Below are 21,651 nucleotides of genomic sequence, written 5' to 3'. Positions count from 1 at the left end.
TTTTTAAAAAAATCTGACTGAGGTTGAGTGCAAGAAATAAAAAATATTTCTGATGGTCAGCGCTGTCCAGGAGTTTTGGCTTCTGGCATTCTAGCTAAGATCGCTCGACTGGATATGCTGCAATGTTTCCGGCACTAGATGCTGTATAGGTGTAGATGTGAACAAAACCAGCTTCATCTTTCTATCTTAGAGTTGTCACGCTGTAATGTTTGACCAACCTTACTGTCCTTAGCAAGCATGTCAAAGGTATCCAGTTGATGATGATCTGTATCCCTTAAAACATAGCCATAAATATTTTTGTTTGTCACAGCCAGAGTGGCATGAGAACCAAGAAAGTATCAAACATGACGGTGTCAATTATAAGCAATCATCTATAACAAGACCACCAGGAGGTTTGGCCCCTGGCACTACTGCATTCTTGGTCTTATCAATCATTTGTACCTGAGGTACACTATTTAAAAAGTACTGTAGCCCGGCCGTGCGTGGCTCAGCGGTTGAGCGTCGACCTAGGATCCAGGCCCTCGGGATTAGATTCCCTGTCAGGGCACATGCCCAAGTTGTGGGCTCGGTCCCCAGCGGGGGGGCATGCAGGAGGCAGCTGATTAATGACTCTCTTATCATTGATGCTTCTATCTCTCTCTCCGTCTCTCATCCTCTCTCTGAAATCAATAAAGATATATTTAAAAATACATAAAAATAAAAATAAAAAGTACTGTAACAGGAGTCTGGAGAATAATTTACACAACTGCTGAGTTATTTGTCTGTTCCAACCCTATATTCCAGTGAGTAAATTACCCTAGAATAAATCCTATTATATCCTAGGGAGTTGCTCGCACCATCTTTCCATCTGAAGATTCCTTCTCATTACCATGGCCATTACACTTTTGCCCCACCATTGGGCAGAGAAGTACTCAGACTAGATACTCTTTAAGTTTCTTCTAATAACCGATTCTGTGAGTCTGTGCTATGATGAGGAAGAAAGAGTGGTGTCTCGAGACCAAGAACACAGTGGAGACATCTGCTCCTGTGCCAACATTTCATACCTTTAGGTTAGCAAACTCAGCACTCAAGTATTTATTGAGCAGCTTGCATGACTCAGATACTGTCCTAAGTGGTGGGGGGTTAGCAGTGACCATGAATTTTAGATCATGACTTCATGGAGAGCATAGGCTAACAACTGACAACAGACAAGCAACTGCAAGTTTGATGAGTCCTACCAAAGGAAAAACTGGGGGGAGCCTACAACAAGGGGATTTGGCAAAGTTCAAGCCAGGAGAGTGGGGAAAAGCTTTCAGGGAGAAATGATATGTAAGCTGACACCTTAACAATGAGTAGGCTCTCCTAAGTGAAGAAGACAATAAAGTACAGCGGAACCTCGTTTTCAAGTGTAATTTGTTCTGGAAGACCGTTCGAGTTCTGAAACATTCAAAAACCGAGGCGTGGTTTCCCATAGAAAGTAATACGAAATGGATTAATCCGTCCCAGACCTTTAAAATCAACCCCTAAAACAGCAATTTAACATGAATTTTACTATCTAATGATACCGCAGGTCCATAAAATGATACACGATGAAAGCAATAAGCACAATATACTGTACTGTAAAAGCAATAATAAATAAACACAATGTAAAAACAATATAGATGATAAAAATGAAAACGTAATTCTTTCTTACCTGCAATGATGATAGTCATGGTTTGGATGGGGGGGGGGTCCTCATCCAGAATCACAGTAGGTGACTGTTGCTCAGGTGTTCTGTGGCCCTCTTCCAGAATCACAGTAGGTGACTGTTGCTCAGGTGTTCTGTGGCCCTCTTCCAGAATCACAGTAGGTGACTGTTGTTCAGGTGTTCTGTGGCCCTCTTCCAGAATCACAGTAGGTGACTGTTGCTCAGGTGTTCTGTGGCCCTCTTCCAGAATCACAGTAGGTGACTGTTGTTCAGGTGTTCTGTGGCCCTCTTCCAGAATCACAGTAGGTGACTGTTGCTCAGGTGTTCTGTGGCCCTCTTCCAGAATCACAGTAGGTGACTGTTGTTCAGGTGCTCTGTGGCCCTCTTCCAGAATCACTGTAAGTCACTCCTCTCCTGCCATTCCTTTCCTTGATTTTTTTACACCATTGACACCTGGTTCAGACTCACTGGATCTTTTCCTCACTAAAAATTTTTCAATTGACATTTGCTTTTCCCAATGTTTTAAAATTTGTCTAAAGTGAGACATAGCATTACCATTGAAAGTGTTAGCGGCATGACTTACAGCAGCTTTATCAGGGTGATATTTTCCAATAAAATTTGCACTTCAACCCAGTTTGCACACATTTCTTTGATCAGTGCAATAGAAACACTTTCTCTTCCCCCCTCCTCTTCCGAAGACAGTTCCTCAATTGCCACCTGCTGCTGCTCCGTCAGAACGCTTGGAAGGTCTTCCATGGTGCTTTCAGTCTCGTGGTCCCCACTGACCCCTCCACATCATCGCTACTCGCTTCCAAGCCCATGAACTGCCCCAGAGACACAGTATCCTCAACAACGGGAGCATCCTCTTCAACACCCTCAGTTACACGTTCAGGGACAGCTTCTGGCCACAATTTCTTCCATGCTGGCTTCATTGTTCTGTGAGACACAGCCCTCCATGCTTTGTCTATGAGATGTAAGCAATGTAGGCTATTGAAATGATTCTTCCAGAACTCTCTGAGGGTTAGCTCTGTGTCCGTGGTCACCTCAAAGCACCTTTGGAACAGTGCTTTGGTGTAAAGCTTCTTAAAATTAGATATGACCTGCTGGTCCATGGGCTGGATGAGTAGAGTTGTGTTGGGGGGGCAAAAACTTTACATTGATAAAACAACTCTTCCATCAACTCGTCCTCCCAGCCTGGAGGGTGAGCTGGAGCATTATCCATAACAAGCAGGCACTTCATTGGAAGATTTTTGTCTTGGAGGTGTTTTGTTTTATTGTTTTGTTTTGTTTAGTTTTTAAATTGGTGATCTTTTTTTTTTTTTTTTAATATATCTTTATTGATTTCAGAGAGAGAGAAACATCAATGATGAGAGAGTCATTGATCGGCTGTAGCCCATAACCTGGGCATGTGCCCTGACCGGGAATCGAACCCCAATCTCCTGGATCCTAGGTCAATGCTCAACCGCTGAGCCACACCCGGCTGGGCTAGAGGTGTTTTTTTACACTTGGCCCCAACACTTCATGAGCCCACTCAATAAAAAATCGCCTGGTTACCCAAGCTTTGCTGTTTGCCTTCCACATCACATGCAGTTTGCTTTTCATGACTTTTTTTTTCTTAAATACCCTGGGATTCTCCGAATGGTAGACTAGCAAAGGCTTCAACTTAAAATCCCCACTTGCATTCCCACAAAGTAAAAGGGTCAGCCTGTCTTTCATGGGCTTGTGTCCTGGCCGTGATTCCTCCTCCTCTGTTATGTAGGTCCTCTTTGGCATTTTCTTCCAAAAGAGGCCTGGCTCATCACAGTTGAAAACTTGTTGGGGAAGGAAACCTTCTGCCTCTACATAATCTTTAAATTCCAAAACAAATGGGTCGGCGTCTTCTTTGTTGGCACTGGCAGCTTCACCATGTCTCGCCATACTGTTCATGCCACTTCTCCTCTTAAACGTTTCAAACCACCCTCTACTTGCCTTGAAAATACCACTCTCAGCACTTGTTCCAACGGTGTTTTTGATGAGTTCAGCATGCAAATGTAAAGCTTTTTCACAAATCATGTTCTCAGAAACGCTGTCACTGGCCAACTGTTTTTCATTTATCCATATGAAAAGCAATTTTCCCACTTCTTCAATTGTCAGTGTTCTTTGTCTAGTATTTTAACACCTCTTGCAACATTGGCTCCTTTAATGGCTTTTTTATTTTTTAAGATGGTACAAATTGTAGATTTGGCCATACCAAACTGCGTTGCCAGATCACATACACGGACAACACTTTCATGTTTGGAAATAATTTCTTGCACCTCTATTGTTCTGTTAATGATTCTCTTGACTTTGCAGCTTTTATCCATTTCTCACAGCAAGGGGTGATTGGCAGAGGGCTCCTGAGATGACATGAACACTGATTGATTATATACAGTCACAAAAACAAATTGGTTGCAAGAGTGCTCCTGAGATGAGACGGGCACAGATTGATTGCACTCAGTCACCAAATAAGCCCAAGTATCACCTCCTCATTGTGCGGGTGCTCAGGACTCAAGAGCCAACAGCTAGGCCTCAAGGTCTTGCACTCAGCGGAAGCCACATGGCATGTTCAACTTCTGAAGCATGTTCAAAAAATGAAGCATTTCCTTCCAGGTTTACGGCGTTCCTAAACCAAAATGTTCATCAACTGAGACCAAGGAACCACTGTAGATACGAGCTGTTAAAGTGTAATTTGTGAGTATCACACCTCGGGAACTGGGAGTTCTTGAAAAGGTAAATCAAGTCTCAGTATGAGTATGAAAATTTTTATGTAATCTTTTTGTTTTTAAAAAAAATAAAATTAAAACAAGGGGGATAAAAACCAAGGTCATGTGCATAATGTTCAGAGTTTCAATGGTGAGTATATCAATCAGATTCTCTGAGAAGCAGATGCTGGAGTTAGGAATGAAAGAGGTTTAATGTGTGTATGCATGGGGACGGGGAGCAATGCTTGTGAAAGATAAAAGGGGAAGGAAGCAGAACTGAGCTAGGAGAGCCTGGGACCAAGACGCAGAGCAGCCTCTGCTAACTCAGCAGGGAGCTCTGAGTGAAGAGCCTGCACCCTCACTGTGTGCAGCCAAGGTGGCAGCTGTCAAGAAGGAGAGCAGATCTTGGCACTGCAGCTGGGACTTGTCAGTTAACTGCACCTCTTGCAGCTGAACACAGATTCTCTCTTGAAAGGAGGTCCTAAAAGGAGGTCCAGGGGTACGTTGCCTTCATGGCTGCTACAGTGAATTTTCTGGTCATCTGAAAGGTAACTGTGTTCAGGATTAACCCTGTCTATAGACACCACATGAGGCTTCTTGAGCCAAGGAAGGTAATTTCATTCTCCCTACCCCCATCCTCACTGAGCCCCCCCAGTCCAATGTGGAGAACGCACTTCTCAAGGCATGGTTTTCACGTGCAGGAGGCAGCCGATCAATGACGACTCTCTCATCATTGATGTTTCAGTCTCTCTCTCTCTCCCTCTCCCTTCCTTTCTCTGAAATCAATAAAGATATATTTTAAAAAACAAACAAACAAAAAGCCTGTGGCCTTGGTTTTAGGTCTCAGTTCAGAAATGAGAACTTCCTACCCCATGTCTACAAAATTTAAAGCTTGAGCTAGAACCAAACTCCCCTTGCCTTAGCTTGGGTCTGTTTCCTGATGGAGCCTACAGTAGGGGTGGGTGGGTGGGTGGGTAAGGGATGGGAAAGCTCTCTGCTCACTTTCAGCTGTCCCTCCTCTCAGCCCACCTCCCCCAACTCATGTCCCCTCCTCCAGGAGGGTGGACAGGCAGGGGAGGTGATGAATTGTTCTTGCCTGGCTGAATGGCTTTGGCTCTGCAGTTCTGGCAGGTGATTAAGATGGAATCTTTTCTCACTAAGGGCAGTTTTATAGGTTCTTAAGAGTTTCCACAGTTTCCACTGGTTCCCTCTCTCCTACCTTTGACCCAGGGTAGATGCATATCTATCCACCCTCAAAGGGTGGTCCTTTGAAACAGCTTCCTCAGGCCCTGCACACTTGGCCGTACATCTCAGCTCCTTCCCCCACCCCTCCTTCTGTCCTCATTGTATGACACCCAGGCCAACCGTGCAGGCTGTGTCTCATGGGTGGCCTCAGTTGCCCACCATAAACATTTCTCACCCTGACAGATTCCAAGATCTACAACACAGCACTACACTTCTGGTTGCCTCACAGGAGTCAGATCTCGATCCACGAGGGTTTTAGCTCTCTCAGGTAAGACTTGGGCTCCTGTCTCCTCACACCCTCACCTGCAAGGCACACATTTCAAATCTCTCCATATCTTCTCCTTGAAGTCCCCTCATCTGGCTCCTGATCAGAGATAAAACATTGCCTATCCTTTGGGGTGGAAGTAGGGATTCAAAATAAAGCAACATTTACAGCAGGTTGTTAAGTAATGATGTTTTGTTCAACATCATTTTGTTATAACGTTGATGAGAGTAAGAACTTAAGTCTTGCTTATATCAATTAGCATATAGTAAAATTGGTTTTGTTATATGTTTAAGTCATTTCACTTAAAGTCGAAAAACCTATCAATAACATTAAGCGAGTATTTACCGTACTTCCAAAGAAATCTCTAATCTCCCTTTTTCAACACTCCATCCATAAATGGGGGGGTTCCAAGAATGGTGACACTGGTTCTTCTTCATTCCCATTGTGAATTCCACAAGGGGAGGTTTCCCTCACTCTTCCTTTGACCTCCTGATACAACCAATGGACACTGCAGTGAAACCACAGCAGGAAGAGTCCCAGCTCACATCTGGCTTGGAGCACACACTTAGGGTTACTTCACTACAGCCTGACCCAGCTGACCTCTGCCCTGGTCTGGCAGACACTTTCATGATTGTGTCAGTCTACCCCAAATTATTCATCTCTGTTTTTCCTCTTTAGGACTTTCTCTGAAGCAGTGCATCCAGGGAGTAGGGGGAGAGTTACAGACCCCAGAGGCAACCCAGCCAGAGGAGTGCTGAGTTGGTGGGCAGATGTCCAAGCCTCTTGCCCTTCTGCGGGACAGTTCTGAGGCTTGTTCTCCATGGTTCTTAACCCTAGTTTCCCATGACAGTAACCAGCCATTAACACACCCTTTCCTGGCTTTTCTCCTTTCTTTGTCTCATGCTCTTTCAGGTTACCTGGATCATCTCCCAGAAAGACTTCCTCCACTCAAGTTCTTGTCAAAGGCTCTCTTTGGGAGAAATGTAGACTAAGAGACTATAATACGGGATAAAGTAGTTGAGCAGCAAATTTAGATCCCCTCTCTCTTCTGCCTCAGTCTTTAGGAGCAAATAGTCAATAATAAATAAGCCTTTCACTTCAATTTTCCTGATATAACAGCCTTGGGAAACAGGGGCCAGTGAAGAACTAGTCCTGTTCTGATGGAGTGGATAAGATAATAATAAAGGTCAAACCTTTTATCAAACTTCTCCTCAGTTTCTCTTTGGACCTGGAAAGATGTGGAACCACACAGCAACTCAATGGTCTTAGAGGAACCATTAGCAGTAAGTTCCAAATAAGTCACCTTCTATTCTATCAGAGGGTCTGCTATGCACTTGACACATGATTTGCCTTTTTTTGTTTTTTGGTTTTTTAAGTGTGAGGGTTAAAAGAGTGATTATTCAGCTGAACCATGAAGGTGGCTGGAGAGAACTGAAACAGTCTGCAAATCATTGAAGTGTGCCCAAAAGAGCCATTATGAAATGGAGGAGAGAAGAGTGTCCCTTGCAGCAGACCAGCCTGTGCAGGGTGCCCTAAGGTGGGACAGAGCAGAGCACCTGAGGCACAGACAGAATCCCCACCAGCTGGGGCCAAGAGAACGAGGTGAAGAGAAGCTGAAAGAAGTTTACTTTTGTCATTAACTGTCAAAGAAATGCAAATTAAAACCACAATGAGATATCACCTCACACCTGTCAGAATGACTATCATCAATAAATCCACAAACAAGTGTTGGCGAGGGTGTGGAGAAAAGGGAACCACCATGCATGGTTGGTGGGAACGCAGATTGGTGCAGCCTCTATGGAAAAGAGTATGAAGATTCCTCAAGAAATTAAAAATGGAACTGCTTTATGACCCAGTGATTCAACTTCTGAGAATATATCTGAAGAAACCCAAAACACTAATTTGAAACAATATATGCACCTCTGTGTTCACTGCAGCATTATTTACAGTACCCAAGATATGGAAGCAGCCCAAGTGCCCATCAATAGACAAGTGGATAAAAAGCTGTGGCACTTTTACACAATGGAATATTAGCCATAAAAAAGAATGAAATCTTACTATTTTCAACAGCATGGATGAACCTACAGGGTATATGCTCAGTGAAATTAGTCAGAGAAAGACAAATACCATATGATTTCACTTACATGTAGAATCTAAAGAGTGAAATAAACAAAACGGAAACAGACTCATAGATACATAGAACAAACTCATGGTTGCCAGAGGGGAGGGAGGTTGGGGGACTGGGTAAAAGAGGTGAAGAGATTGAGAAGTAAAAATTGGTAGTTACAAAACAGTCACTGGGATGTAAAGTACAGCACAGGGAATATAGTCAATAATACTGCGGTAGCTATGTACAGTACCAGGCAGGTACTGGAAATACGGGGGGAACACTTTGTAAAATATATGATTGTCCAACTGTTAGAGGACAGCCCCCTGAATCAGAGGGGGAGGGCTGTCCCCTCCTTGACTCTTATCAGTCTCATAAGAAAGATTTCAGACAAGTGACAGACAGAAGCATTGTAGTAAAGCAAGCAAATTTATTAAGGAAACAAGGAAAGCAAATTTATTAAAAATACACTTGGCATATAGTACAAGTGGGCATCCAGCTAGTCTGAGCACCCCACCTGGTGGAGTGTTAGGGGTTTTATACTTTTCTGTCTATTGGTTTCAAGGTTCCTCTGCTGGTTATCTTGGGCAACAGACTAGATTGCAAGGTCCCCCTTTTACTTTGTTGTGGCTCTTCCCAGAATTTATGAGAACACCTGGCTATTTTATCTTGGCAAGTCCCAAGACTGCTGACTTCTTTGTTCAGTGAGATAACCCCCCCTTCTTCTCTCCCCTCCCCTCTTTCCTGTATTCTCTGGTTAGGGAGGAAAGGTATTAACCATTTGCTTTCAAGTGTTCTTGGTTGAGGAAGATAAAGCCTGGCGATTCACAAGCTGGCTGCAAGCTGCCCAAACTGTTTGGCCTTTTTTGGGGGGGTGGGGGGGTGGACCCTTGATTTATTATGACTGAGGCACTTATAAGAAAAGAAGACACACTCAGACAGGGACACTCGGAGAAGAAGGCCATGTGGCACTGGAAGCAGAGACGAAGCTGCAAGCCGAAAACACCAGGACTGCCAGCAACAAGAAGATGGGCGAGAGGCATGGCGTGATTCCTCCCTCGGAGCCTCCAGAAGGAACAGCTCTGACAGCACCTTGACTTCAGACCTTTAGCCTCCAAGGAATCGGCTGCACATGGCCACGGGGAGGCTGGCAGGTGCTGCGTGGTCCCCAGAGGAAGAGCAGGTCCATCAGCCGCGTGCCTGGAGGGGACCAGCTGCTCCCACAGCCTCGTGCTGAAGTTGTGCAGGGGGATGTCCCCTCCATGCTGCCCACATCAGCCACCAGCCCACGACCCCAGTCCTGCCACCACCGAGCCAGGCCAGTGTTTGGCCTTTTTAATTTTCTTGCCTCAGTTTCCCCTTCCACTTGCCCATGAATTTTCCTAGCTTCTTCTTATCTTACCACATAACCACTATGCTGTGCACCTGAAACCAGTACAAAATAATACTGAAAGTAAACTGAAATTGAAAAATCAAAAATAAAATAATTTACTTTTTAAATAATAATAATAAAAGAAGTTTACCTTTGATGAGCAGGAGAAATAAAGGATGAAGGTGAAGGGAGAACACAAGATAGAGGGAAATCTTTATTGCTATTGATTTTTTTTTAAGATGGAAGAGATTTGGACACATTTAAACGCTGAGGGTTAAAGCCAGTAGGAAGCAGGTTGAAGATGCAGGAAAGAAAGGGGATGATGGTTGGAACAAGGCATGAGATTCAGAGCCCAGGAGGAAAAACTGGCCTTAGATTGCAAGATGGCCCTTCATTATAATAAGAAAAGATGGTCAGAGATGCAGGCAGATTTGTATGCGGCAAGAACTTAAGGGACTTCCTTATTGATGGTTTTCATTTTCTCTCTAAAGTAGAGGCAAAGTTATCTGCTGAACCTGAAAGTTTAAGTGTGTGTGTCAAAAGTAGGTATTTCAGGAGAATGGACAAAGTTTGAAACAGATGAGGTGACTCTGTGTGTCCAGGTTTTTTGGGACAATCCCAGTTTAAGCCTGTTGTCCTGGCCTAATTATTAATAGTGTTTCTTTTCACTCTTAGCAAGTGTTCTGGTTTATAGGATAAGTTATGTGGTTACCCTAGAACAGTAGAAAAGCTTATTAAAGGACTCATGGTAAGACAGTTGAGCCTTAAGAATTCATGGCCATCCTTAGCTTTTCAGGTCAACAAATTGCTCTGAAGATCTGGAGGAGTCAGTGGGATGGACAGGAGATAAGAGAATACATCTGGAACAAAACTGTTTGGGTTCTTTTATCAGCAAAATGGGATACTCAAAATACCTGTTTTATAGGGTGGTTATAAAAATAAAATTATGCCTGAAAGCACTTAGCACAGAGCCTGGCACATGGTAAGGGCTTAAGGAATTTGTTGTTTATATGACTGAAGGTTGGTTAAGCATCAGGACCATGGGCTTTTGCTTTATGAAGACCTGGGTCCCCTTTGTAGCTGGAGAATGTCTGGCTATTGAGGAGAACATGCAGGAAGTCTCTACCATAAGACACATGAATAGGTTTACTCAAGAATGTCCCCTGGCAGCACCCATCAGCCCCTAGACTTAGGAGACAACAGGCACTGCTGCTGGGACATTCAACCCAACTTGGCGTTTTGTGGTTTTTTGGTTTTGTTTTTTTAGTATTTTTAAATTAAATTTTATTTTTTATCACAGTTTACATTTGATATTATTTTGCATCAGTTTCAGGTGTACAGCAGAGTAGTTAGACAATCATATACTTTATAACGTGGCCCCTGCTATCAAGTCCAGTCACCTGCCTCTTCACCGGCTCAGCCCAGCATGGACACAGAGGCTCAGCACACTGCCTAAGGGCCGGTTCCTTGTCTCTCCAGCACCACAGATCCCAGAGTGGTTCCTGCTCACACACACACCCTCTTCCCTCAACTGCTCTCCCTTAACTCTGACTTGTCTGCTCTTCTTTCCTAAAATCAACTTGCTGGGCTGCATGTCCTTTGCTTGCCTCATGCTATTGTCCTCAAAATGCAGGCTTTGTGCTATCTGCATCATGATCACACGGAGCCCTGGTTACAATGCTAATTCCCTGGCCCCACTCCAGACCCGGGGAATCAGGAGAGGGGTATCAGAGGCCCAGGCCTGCAAATCCACCTGCTGTGAAGGTCCTAGGGGATTTCACTGTACACTAATGGTTGAGAATGCCACACTGCCTGCTCCTCCGTTTTGCTGAAGCAGAGAGGAAGTTCCCCAGCCGGCTATGCCTTTGTCTCCAAGCACAAAAGGTTTCTTTCCCATGAGTAGAGCTGTGAAACGGCTGCCTTCTTGAGCTGGGCTTCCTAGAACCGGAGAGGGGATGCAGGGGCTTTGAGTCTGTCCTCCTGGGAGTCCACCTGGGAGTTCAAAGAGCTGTCACCAGGACTGGGAGGCAGTGGGGCGGAGGGGGGCAGGTGTGAGACTAGGAGCTTCAGCCTGAGATGTCAGCTTTTATTCCTTGATAGATGTAAATGCTGAAAACAGAGTGCTGTTGCTCAAAGAAAAAAAAAAAGTTCATAATCTACTGATCTTGTCCAACCCCTTATTTTACAAGTTAAAAATACAAGGAAGAAAACCCAGAGGTCCAGGTGGTATAAGGACTTCTCCAAGGCCAGAGTTTAATGGCAAAGCTGAGGCCCAAACCAGTGTGTCCTGGTGTCTTGCTGGCAGGACTACTTGATTAAACTCATTTGGGATGTAACAGAATATATCTGACGATGTCTCAACACATTGAAAGCTCTCAGTAAATGTAATTGTTGTTGGTGTCATGACTAGTTTGATTTGCATTCATTTGTTAGTATTCACTTGTATTTGAGACTGGAGGTCCTCAAAGAGCCTGAAGGGAACAGAGGGAACGGCCTGAGGAAAGTCAGCTGGCTGGCCAGATGGGTCTGCACAGGGTGATATTTTTCTTAGCAAATTCAGCACCGATCGAGCTTCAGCTCTCCACAGTATAGGCTCAAAACTCCAGTCTTCAGTGTCCCATAGTTGATAGGAATCTGGGGTGCAGGCTGACTTAATCAGAGCTGTCATCAACTCACATATAAAATTAGCTATTCATCCTAAAAATATTTATGCAGCTCCAATTAAGTGTCAGGCACTATTCTAGATGTGCTGCCGCAGCGAGCAGGAAAACACAGTTTCCATTATAGTTAAAATGGGGAGCAGGGAAGAGAAGAGTACAAACCAAGTGAACAAATATATAACAGCAGGTCATCGAGCCCTGTGAGGGAAACAAAGCAGGACAAAGGAATCAGGAGGGATGGCAGAGGAAGCCCACTTCCCGAGGGCACCCAGATCCAATTCGCCAGTGGCAGCTGCATTGTCCTGATGTCTCATCCTGGCACACAGTCAATATTTGGAGTTATCAGCAGAAGGCTGCTGGGGGATCATGGTGTTAGACGAAAGGAGGTAATTGATGATGCAACCGTTTGGTTCAAATGTACTGTGCTTATGTAAAGTGCTTACATTAGCAGAAGCTGGATGAAGGTTATACAGAAATTCTGAAAAAATAATGACAGAAAACTTCCTTGACCTGGTGAAGAAGAAAGTCACACAAGTCCAGGAAACACAGACAGTTCCAATCAAGATGAACCCAAAAAGACCCACACCAAGACACATCATAATTAAAATGGCAAATGTTAAAGACAGAGAGAGAATCTTAAAGGCTGCAAGAGAGAAAAAGAAAGTTACCGACAAGGGAGCTCCCATTAGACTGTCAGCTGATTTCTCAAAAGAAACACTGCAGGCCAGAAGGGAATGGCATGAGGTATACAAAGTAATGAAAAGCAAGGGTCTGAACCCAAGACTACTCTATCCAGCAAGGCTGGCATTCAAAATTGAAGGTGAAATCAAGACCTTCGCAGATAAAAAAACGGCTAAAGGAGTTTATTACTGCCAAACCAGCACTGCAAGAAATGCTCCAGGGGCTGTTGTAAGAAGAAGAAATAGAGAGAGAGGGAGGAACACAGGCATAAAGAATAACAATGGCAACAAATAAGTTCCTATCAATAATAACCTTACATTTAAATGGCTTACATGCTCCAATCAAAAGACATAGGGTAGCTGAATGGATAAGAAAGCATGACCCATATATATGCTGTCTACAAGAGACCCACTTCAGAACAAAAGACTCACAGAGGATGAAAGTGAAGGGATGAAAAAAATTTTTTCAATGCAAATGGAAGTGAAAAAAAACTGGAGTAGCAATACTCATATATAACAAAATAGACTTCAAAATGAAGACCATAACATGAGACAATGAAGGCAACTTCATAATTCTAAAGGACTCAATACAGCAAGAGGATATAACCCTGGTAAACACATATGCACCCAATATAGGAGCACCAAATATAAAAAACAACAACTTCTGGAGTACTTAAAAGGAGAGATCGACAACAACACCATCATAATAGGGGACTTTAACACCCCACTGACATCACTGGATAGATCTTCTAGACAAAAAAATCAACAAGGAAACAGGGACTCTAAACAACACACTACATCAAATGGATTTAATTTATATTTACAGAACATTTTACCCCAAAGCTGCAGAATATACATTCTTCTCAAGTACAAATGGGACATTCTCAAAAATAGACCATATGTTAGGACACAAACTAAGTCTCTATGAATTCAAGAGGATTGAAATCATATAAAGCATCTTCTCAGACCACAATGGCATGAAACTAGGGATTGACTACAATAAAACACCCAACACATTCAAACACATGGAGGGTAATAGTATGTTATTAAACGATGAATGGGTTACCAATCAAATCAAGGAGGAAATAAAAAACTTCCTGAAAACAAATGAAAATGAACACACAACAACCCCAAATCTATGGGACACAGTGCAAGCAGTCCTGAGAGGGAATTTCATAGCACTACAGGCCTACCTCAAAAAGCAAGAAAAATTTCTAATAAACTGCCTAACCCTACAACTTAGAGAATTAAAAAGAGAACAACAGAAAATCCCAGAGTAAGTACAGGAAGGAAATAATAAAGATCAGAGCCGAAATAATGACATAGAGAATAACAGCAACAATAGATCAATGAAACCAAGAGCTGGTCCTTTGAAAAGATAAGCAAGATTGATAAACCTTTACCGAGACTCATCAAGAAACAAGGAGAGAGGACCCAAATAAATAAAATCAAATACTGACAACACAGAAGTACAACAGATTGTAAGCAAATACTATGAACAACTGTATGCCAACAAGCTGGACAACATGGATGAAATGAATGAATTCCTGGAAAAATACAACTTTCCAAAACTGAATCAGGAAGAATAAAAAAACCTGAATAGGCAGATAACAACTGATGAAATTGAAACAGCAATAAAAAACTCCCAGCAAACAAAAGCCCTGGCCTGGAAGACTTCACAGGGGAGTTCTACCACACATTCAAAAAAGAACTAACACATATCCTCTTCAAATTCTTCGCAAAAAATCCAAGAGGAACCCTGGCCAGTTTGGCTCAGTGGTTAGAGTGTCAGCCTGGGTACCAAAGGATCTCAGATTTGATTTTCAGTCAAGGGCACCATTAAAAAGAAAAAAGGTCCAAGAGGAAGTAATCTCTTTTTATGAGGACAGTATTATACTAGTTCCAAAACCAGATAAAGATACTACAAAGAAAGAGAATTACAGGCAAATATCCCTGATGAACACAGATGCTAACATCCTCAACAAAGTATTAGCAAATTAGATCCAGCAATATATTTAAAAAATTATACACCATGATCAAGTGGGATTTATTACAGGGATGCAAGGCTGGTACTATATTCACAAATCAATAAATGTGATATATTACATAAACAATTTGAAAAACAAAAATCACATGATCATATCAATAGCTGCAGAAAAAACATTTGACAAAATCAAGGGAGGTGGAAGGGGCCAGCAGGGGGATAAAAGGGGACATCTGCAATACTTTCAACAATAAAGATTAAACCTATTTAAAATAAATTGCCTTTGGGTCTCAAAGTTAGGTATTAGAGCCAGGAGTATGTACACCCATTTTTTTATAAAAACTCTTGGCAAAGTGGGAATGGAAAGATCATACCTAAACATAATAAAGGCCATATATGATAAACTTATAGCTAACATCATACTCAATGGGCAAAAACTAAAACCATTTCCACTAAGAACTGGAATAAGACAGGGGTGTCCACTTTCACCACTCTTATTCAACATAGTACTGGAAGTCTTAGCCACAGGTATCAGACAAGAAGAAAACAAAAATTAAATTCAAATTGGAAAGGAAGAAATAGAACTGTCATTATTCACAGAAGACATGATAGTGTATGTACATGGAGAACCCTAAAGACTCCACCAAAAGACTACTAGATTTAATAGATGAATTCAGCAAAGTAGCAGGATACAAAATTAACACCCCAAAATCAATGACATTTTTACACACTAATAATGAACTCTCAGAAAGAGAAACTAAAAAAACAATTCCATTTACCATGGCAAAAAAAAAATTAAGATACTTAGGAATAAACCTAACCAAGGAGGTAAAAGACATGTACTCAAAAAACTACAGGACGTTGAAAAAAGAGACAGAGGAAGATGTAAACAAGTGGGGGAATATATCATGTTCATGGATTGGAAGAATCAACATGTCCAATTAAAATGTCCATACTACCCAAAGCAATCTAATTCCAACTGCCTAATTTCTTATGCCACTGCTCCCCTCATTTTCCCCAAGAAAACTAATGCACATGCATAAAGGGTTAACTGGCTGGGAACAGAACTTACTGCATTCCTGCATCATCTCAAAGTGAAAGCAGGTGACTCAGTGATCGGAGTCACAGCACCAGAAAGATGTTACCAAAAAGCCACCTGAGTTGGAGGGGACTCTTCCCTCCTCAGCTCTTGTCATGCTCATGAGAAAGAATTCAGACAAGCGACATAAAACAATGTTGAAGCAAAGCAAGAGAGTTTATTAAGAATATACTTGGCATAAAGCCAAGAGGACAACTCATCTAGTCTGAGTGCCCCACCTGGTGGGGGTTCAAGGGTTTTATGCTTTCCCCACCTATAGGTTTCAAGGTTCTCTTGCTGGATAGACTAGATTTCAAAGTCTCCCTTTTACATTGTTGCAGCTTTTCCCAGAATTTATGAGAACTTCTGGCAATTTTATTTTGGCAAGTCCCAAGACTACTGACGTCTCTGTTTCACTGGGTGAGATAAATAACACTTTTTTCCCTCCCCTTTCCTTCCTCCTGCCCTCGCAGCTATCTATCCTGACTACCAGTTGCATTGCAAACCTCACTGCCTGCCCTCTCGTAGTTGCTGCTGTTGTACAGAGAGCCTCATGCGTAACCCTCCCATAGCCAGGGTAGAACTAAACATGCAATTTTGATACTGACCTTGTTCCCTGATCCAGTTTGCCTTCCTACTCTGCTTTCTTCTAATAGAATCTTCCTGACTGATTGGTGTCTCATCTCACAACACTGTATTCATTTCATAAGACACCTAGGAGAGCTTAGCAAGGCTTACAGTCAGGAAGAATAAGTTCTACACAAGACCACCCTTACTTCTGACACCAATTAATTGCAAGTTCTAGGGTTTCCCCAAACACCCTTAGTTTCAATAATTTGCTAGAAGTGCTCATAGAGCACACTGAAAGCTTTCATACTCACAGCTGCGTATCCTTTTATTACAGCAAAAGGATACAGATTAAAGCAGCCACAGGAAGAAGTGCATCATCAGTCCAGTAAAAGTACAAACACACCCTCTCCCTGTAGAATCTGAGGTCAGCGTTATGCTCTTGGTATCTACATGTGACAATACACACAGAAAAGCTCACTCAAGCTTTGGCCCTGTTTTTTTGTTGGGGCTTAATGACATATGGCCCATATAGCTGGCCTTTAGTTTCTAGTCCTTCCAAAATTTGGGCTAATAGTTTTAGTCTCTAGCTCTTCTGGAGATAGAAAAAATACTGCGTGCCCCAAAGCCCTTATCATAAGTCATGTTGTTAGGATGCCTGGTTGCCAAGGTTCCTGAGAAAACAAGAATACTCTGATCAGAGATGACACTCCAGAGGTCTAAAGGTTACCTCCCAGTAGCCAATGGCATAGGTCAGACCTCTCTTTGGGTAAAGTTAAGTCTTCACTACATAATATGTTAAATTTATCTTAAACAAGGTGAGGAAAAGGAAAGAAGGAATGAACCAACCAATCGAATTAAATAAGTCCAGACATGAGCAGACTCTTGACTATATTGGAAAGAATGCTCCTGGGGGAAAGGTCAAGGTCGAAGGACTCCAGCAGGGACACTCCATACCCACAGCCACCGAGCCCCTCTGTGAGCTGGCCGTGCTGCTCATGGTCCCTGAGTTGGGGGAGGGGACCGGGGTGAGGGGAGGAGAAACCTCTCCTGTGCCCTCTGAGACCTGGGAAGGCATAAAGATGCTGACGAGGTTGAGGCAGATTCCGACTCACTCCACTTTCTCCTGCTATTAGGTGAGGGATCCCCAGGCTGCGCAGGTTAAGATGGGCGCCTGCCCAGCAGGAGGTGGGAGTCCTGGGAGCTTTGCAGAACCCTTGGGAAAGGAGGCTGAGTTGAGGTCATAGTTGGAACCCTGAGTCCAGAGTCTCAGAGCCGCTCTCACAAGTCTTCAGGCTGCACCTGGAGCAGCTGCTGTATCTCCCCTGACACCCTGAGGTCCTGGGAAGAGGGGGCCTGTTGTCTGTGAGGCCACAGAGCCTCCTCTGCAGAGAAGCAGGCTGACAATATGATGCTCACCCGGCAACCAGGGGAGAGGAAATGCAACCAGCTGAAGAGGAGGCTCCTGCAGACCCAGGGATGAAACGGGGGCCAAACTGAGGCTTGGGGGCTTTCCACGGGCCTCCTGGGCCCACCTGCACACAGCCCTCCAGCTCCGGGCTCTCTTTGCTCACGTCCGTGTGTGGGCCTCTGTCAGGCTCCCCCCTCCCTAAAATTTCTCGAACAAATACTTCCTTAGTCAGCTTGAACTGCCATAACAAAATACCACAGACCAAGTAGCTTAAACAACAGAAATTTATTTTCTTATGGTTCTGGAGGCTAGAAGTCCCAAGATCAAGTGCCAGTAAACTAGGTTTCATTCTGAGGCCCCTTCTCTTGGCTTTTAGGTGGCTGCCAACTCTGTGCGCTCTCTCATGACCTTTTTTTTCAAGCCTGGAGAAAAAGAGGAAGGGATGGAAGGAGAGATGGAGGAAGAGCGATCTATGGAGCTCTCTAGTGCCAATTTCATCCTTTGGGGACCTTATCTAACACTAATTACCTTCCAAAGGCCCCCAACACTAAATAGCATCACCGTAAGAGGTAGGGCTTCAGCATACGCATTGGGAGGGAGTGACATTTAGCTGACAACACACACACTATGGCCTGTCCACAAGGGAAGTTTCCTTTGTCTCAGGCCCGCATTCAGATGGCTCAGATTTAGTGAAACCCCAGGGAAGTGGTTCTCTAGAGGACCCATAGCATCTGTGATTATAAAAAGCGGCACATCTAGTTGCTCATTGGCATGTGACTTGAGATTCCTCTTCCTCTACACAGCGGCCTCTTCCAAGCTCCCAGGCTCTCCACTGAGTGGCGGGAGGCGCACGGAGTAGCGGGGCCTGACCCTGGCCAACATGTGGGGCTCAGAGCTGGGTGGGGATAAGATGTACCATCCAGGGAGAGTGTCTCAGGCTGGCTTGTCTCTCTGGAGACCCTGTCCTCAGCCTCACAGGTGTGGTTCCCAGCATCCCACTCTGACGTCACCGGGAAGAGGGGGGAGGCAGCTCCACCCTGGGGGCTGAGCAGCTCCCCAGAATCTCCCCTCAGGGTAGAATGAGTACAGGATGGGAGGGGAGCCCCTCTGAGCCTCACTTCCTCCTGGGGCTCAGGGTGAGCAGAGAGCGGGACACAGGAGCTGGGGCAGTACCCGAGGTGAGAGGTCAGCTGGAACACCAAGGCTTCTGGCTCTTCCTCCCTTAGGGACACTCCCCCACTCCCAGGGGGCCCCACTACCCAATGCCCAGGCCCTGAGGTGCATCTTCATCCCTCCCCCAGTTATTCCACATCCTGACCTCCAGCTGGGGACTGTTTCTAGACCCTGCCACCCTCAGGGCCTGCCTCGCACCAGTAAAGCCCAGTCTCCCTCCCTGGCTGGGATGTGGAGTTCTGGGTGGAAGCCCCTGTACTGCAAGGTCCAGCCCCCTTGTAGAAGAAAAAGAGGAGCCACGAGGCTGGCCTCTGGAGGTACAGTTTTGTCTGGCATCTCAGGGTCAGGGGGTTCCCCTCATGGGGCTTGGGAGAGGGGGCAGTGCTCAGCACAGGAGGCAGGAAGAGCTCTGGAGAGAGGTAAGCCCAGGGCTCAGGCGGGGAGTCCTGGAGGGTGAGGCCCCAGGAGGCTGAGGGAGACACTGTCATTGTCCCCCAGGACCTGGCCCCTCATCTTACCCACTGGCTCTGAGACAACTCCCACACAGCCATGCCTCTGGAACCAGAGGGCCTTAGAGGTCATCTGGTCCCCAGAGGGGAAGGGTCTGACCCAGGTCTCAAGGGGGTGAGTAGCAGAGCTGGTTCAGGGCTCTTCCTCTTCCCCCTCCCACGGGCATCACCCCCTCCTCCTCTGGCTCCAGATGTATCTTATATGTGGGGTGGGGAGGTGGGGGGCGGTGCCAGAGTGTGTGGACAGCATCATGGACATGTCAGGGCCCTGTGGATTGGCCCTGCCTCAGGGGCAGCCAGACGGAGGGGTGCTGCCCAGAGAGCTGCTGACCTCTAGAGACTAGATCCCAGAGCAGCACCTTCCTCTCCTCCAATCCCCCCGCGGGTGACTCACCTTGAGCTTCGGGCTGTCCCTGAGGTTTGTCTGCCCACGTGTGGGAAGTAGGTCACCTCCCCAGTGCAGCTGTACTGGCCCCTGCTCTTCAATGTCGCTGTCCCCATGGTCAGAGGGTGGTTGTCCTTAGAGAAACAGAGGGATTTTCCGTGTTTGTAGAATTTCACCTGGAACAGGGCTGAGTTCTTCCTTCCCTGGCATCACAGAGGCAGGATGTCTCCTTCAAACACGGGATTTGGCCAAACATGGAGGAACAGCTGGACTGTGAGACAGGGGAACAATGTCACCCTGGAGCTGCAGGTCCCATCAGTCCACTCTCTCACTCTGTCTCCCAGCCTAGGGCCTCCCTCTGAGGATGGAGGCCCCCAGACAGTGCTCCACAGCTGTCCCTGTCCCTCAATCCTTCACGCCAGACTAAGACAGGGCCTCTGCTCCTGTTCCCCCCGCTCTGTCTCTCCTTTCTTCTCTCCTCCTCCTTCTCCCTCTCTTCTCTCTGTTCCTCTCTCCCTGACCCTCTTGTGTATTGGGTTTTCCTCGCCCTTGACATGTTTAATTCTAGGTAGGATCCTTCCAACCACTTGGCCATCTTATTCTGGTTGAAGAGATTCCCCTGTCACACTTCACATCCTGCCTTGGCCCAGCCTGACTCAGTAGCCCCCACACCCAGTGACAGCTCCCCATCCAGGCCCTGTGAGCATCGGGAATGGGGACACCTCCTCAGAGGGGACCCCAGGCTCACACTCCATCAGTGCCATGTTCCAGTCCCCATCCGCAGCAGAGTATGAGTGACACCGAGGGGGTAGAATCTATAATGCTTTATATACATTATTTATTATAGCAAACGAGTAAGAACAACTAAAATGTTCATTAATAAGGGATTGGTTAAATAATATGGTCCAGCCATATAATGAAATACAGTGTAGCCAAGAGAAAGAAAGGTAAGTGTATGGGCAGAACAAAGCTCTTTTCTTTGCTGTGGCCATCCACAATTTATGAGAAGCATCTGGTAATTAAACCCCAAGATTGTTGTCCCCTCTGATTAAACAGCTCCTCTGTTCAAACTGTGGGACAAGATGAGCTACTCTCAAGGCTACGTACTTGCATCCCCCTCCTCCCTGCTGTTTTCACAGCTCAGGGACAATTCACATCGAGGACTCTCTAGTTAGTAGAAAGTTCCCTTCCCCAACCCCCTTCAAACAAGCTTCTTTTGAACGCTTCATAACTTTTGCTCTGAGCATGTTTTACAGGCCTGGGAGAAATACTGATAAGACACCTCCCTAGGACCTCTGCTGGGCTGTCTCCTGGAAAGCAAACAAACTGTAACTTTTCAAGACAACCTCCCTGGTATCTGCTCAACTTCAAGACAATCCAAACCCCTTCCTTCCATGTCACCTACCAACAGCACCTGCTTAAAAGCAGGCTGGCCCTTTGTTTCTTGCCCTTGTATTGATTACCAATGCACCAGCCCTTCCCTTCTTGGGGAAAGTAAAAGAAACTTTCTATCTGTATCTCTTCTTTTTGTTGTGAAATCTTTCACAGCACATGTGTCACCGACCAAAACCTAACAGTAAGTACATAATACCTATATAGAATTAGCCCCAAGATAAAGCGTTAGTGAAAGAAAATTTAAAGCAACACATAGAATTGTGTGCACAGCACACCTACACCTCCATTTGTGTATAAAAGATATACATACACATATCCACACACATTTATATGCTTGCATATGCATACGTATAAAATTTTTAGAATATAGTGGATAGACTGGTTAACTCGTGGGCTACGATTTTCACAATGTACTTCTTTGTTTTATATTTAAA

At 44.8% G+C, this 21,651-nt stretch overlaps 1 protein-coding gene across 1 annotated transcript; it reads right to left on the bottom strand.

The window, feature by feature from the left end:
• Window positions 1-17,625: 17,625 nt before the first annotated feature.
• FCRL6 (Fc receptor like 6) lies at window positions 17,626-20,586 on the bottom strand. Its single transcript, XM_087828203.1, is given in 9 exon segments — window positions 17,626-17,729; window positions 18,672-18,814; window positions 18,816-19,010; window positions 19,066-19,095; window positions 19,097-19,138; window positions 19,140-19,203; window positions 19,206-19,337; window positions 19,821-20,119; window positions 20,495-20,586. Coding segments are annotated over 9 exon segments (1,101 nt in total).
• Window positions 20,587-21,651: the final 1,065 nt, after the last annotated feature.

The sequence above is a fragment of the Miniopterus natalensis genome, chromosome 19 (assembly GCF_054644295.1).
Source record: "Miniopterus natalensis isolate mMinNat1 chromosome 19, mMinNat1.hap1, whole genome shotgun sequence".
In the NCBI taxonomy this organism is placed as follows: Eukaryota; Metazoa; Chordata; class Mammalia; order Chiroptera; family Miniopteridae; genus Miniopterus; species Miniopterus natalensis.
Note: the sequence above shows the minus strand (reverse complement) of the source record. Positions and strands in the feature narration are given on the sequence as shown.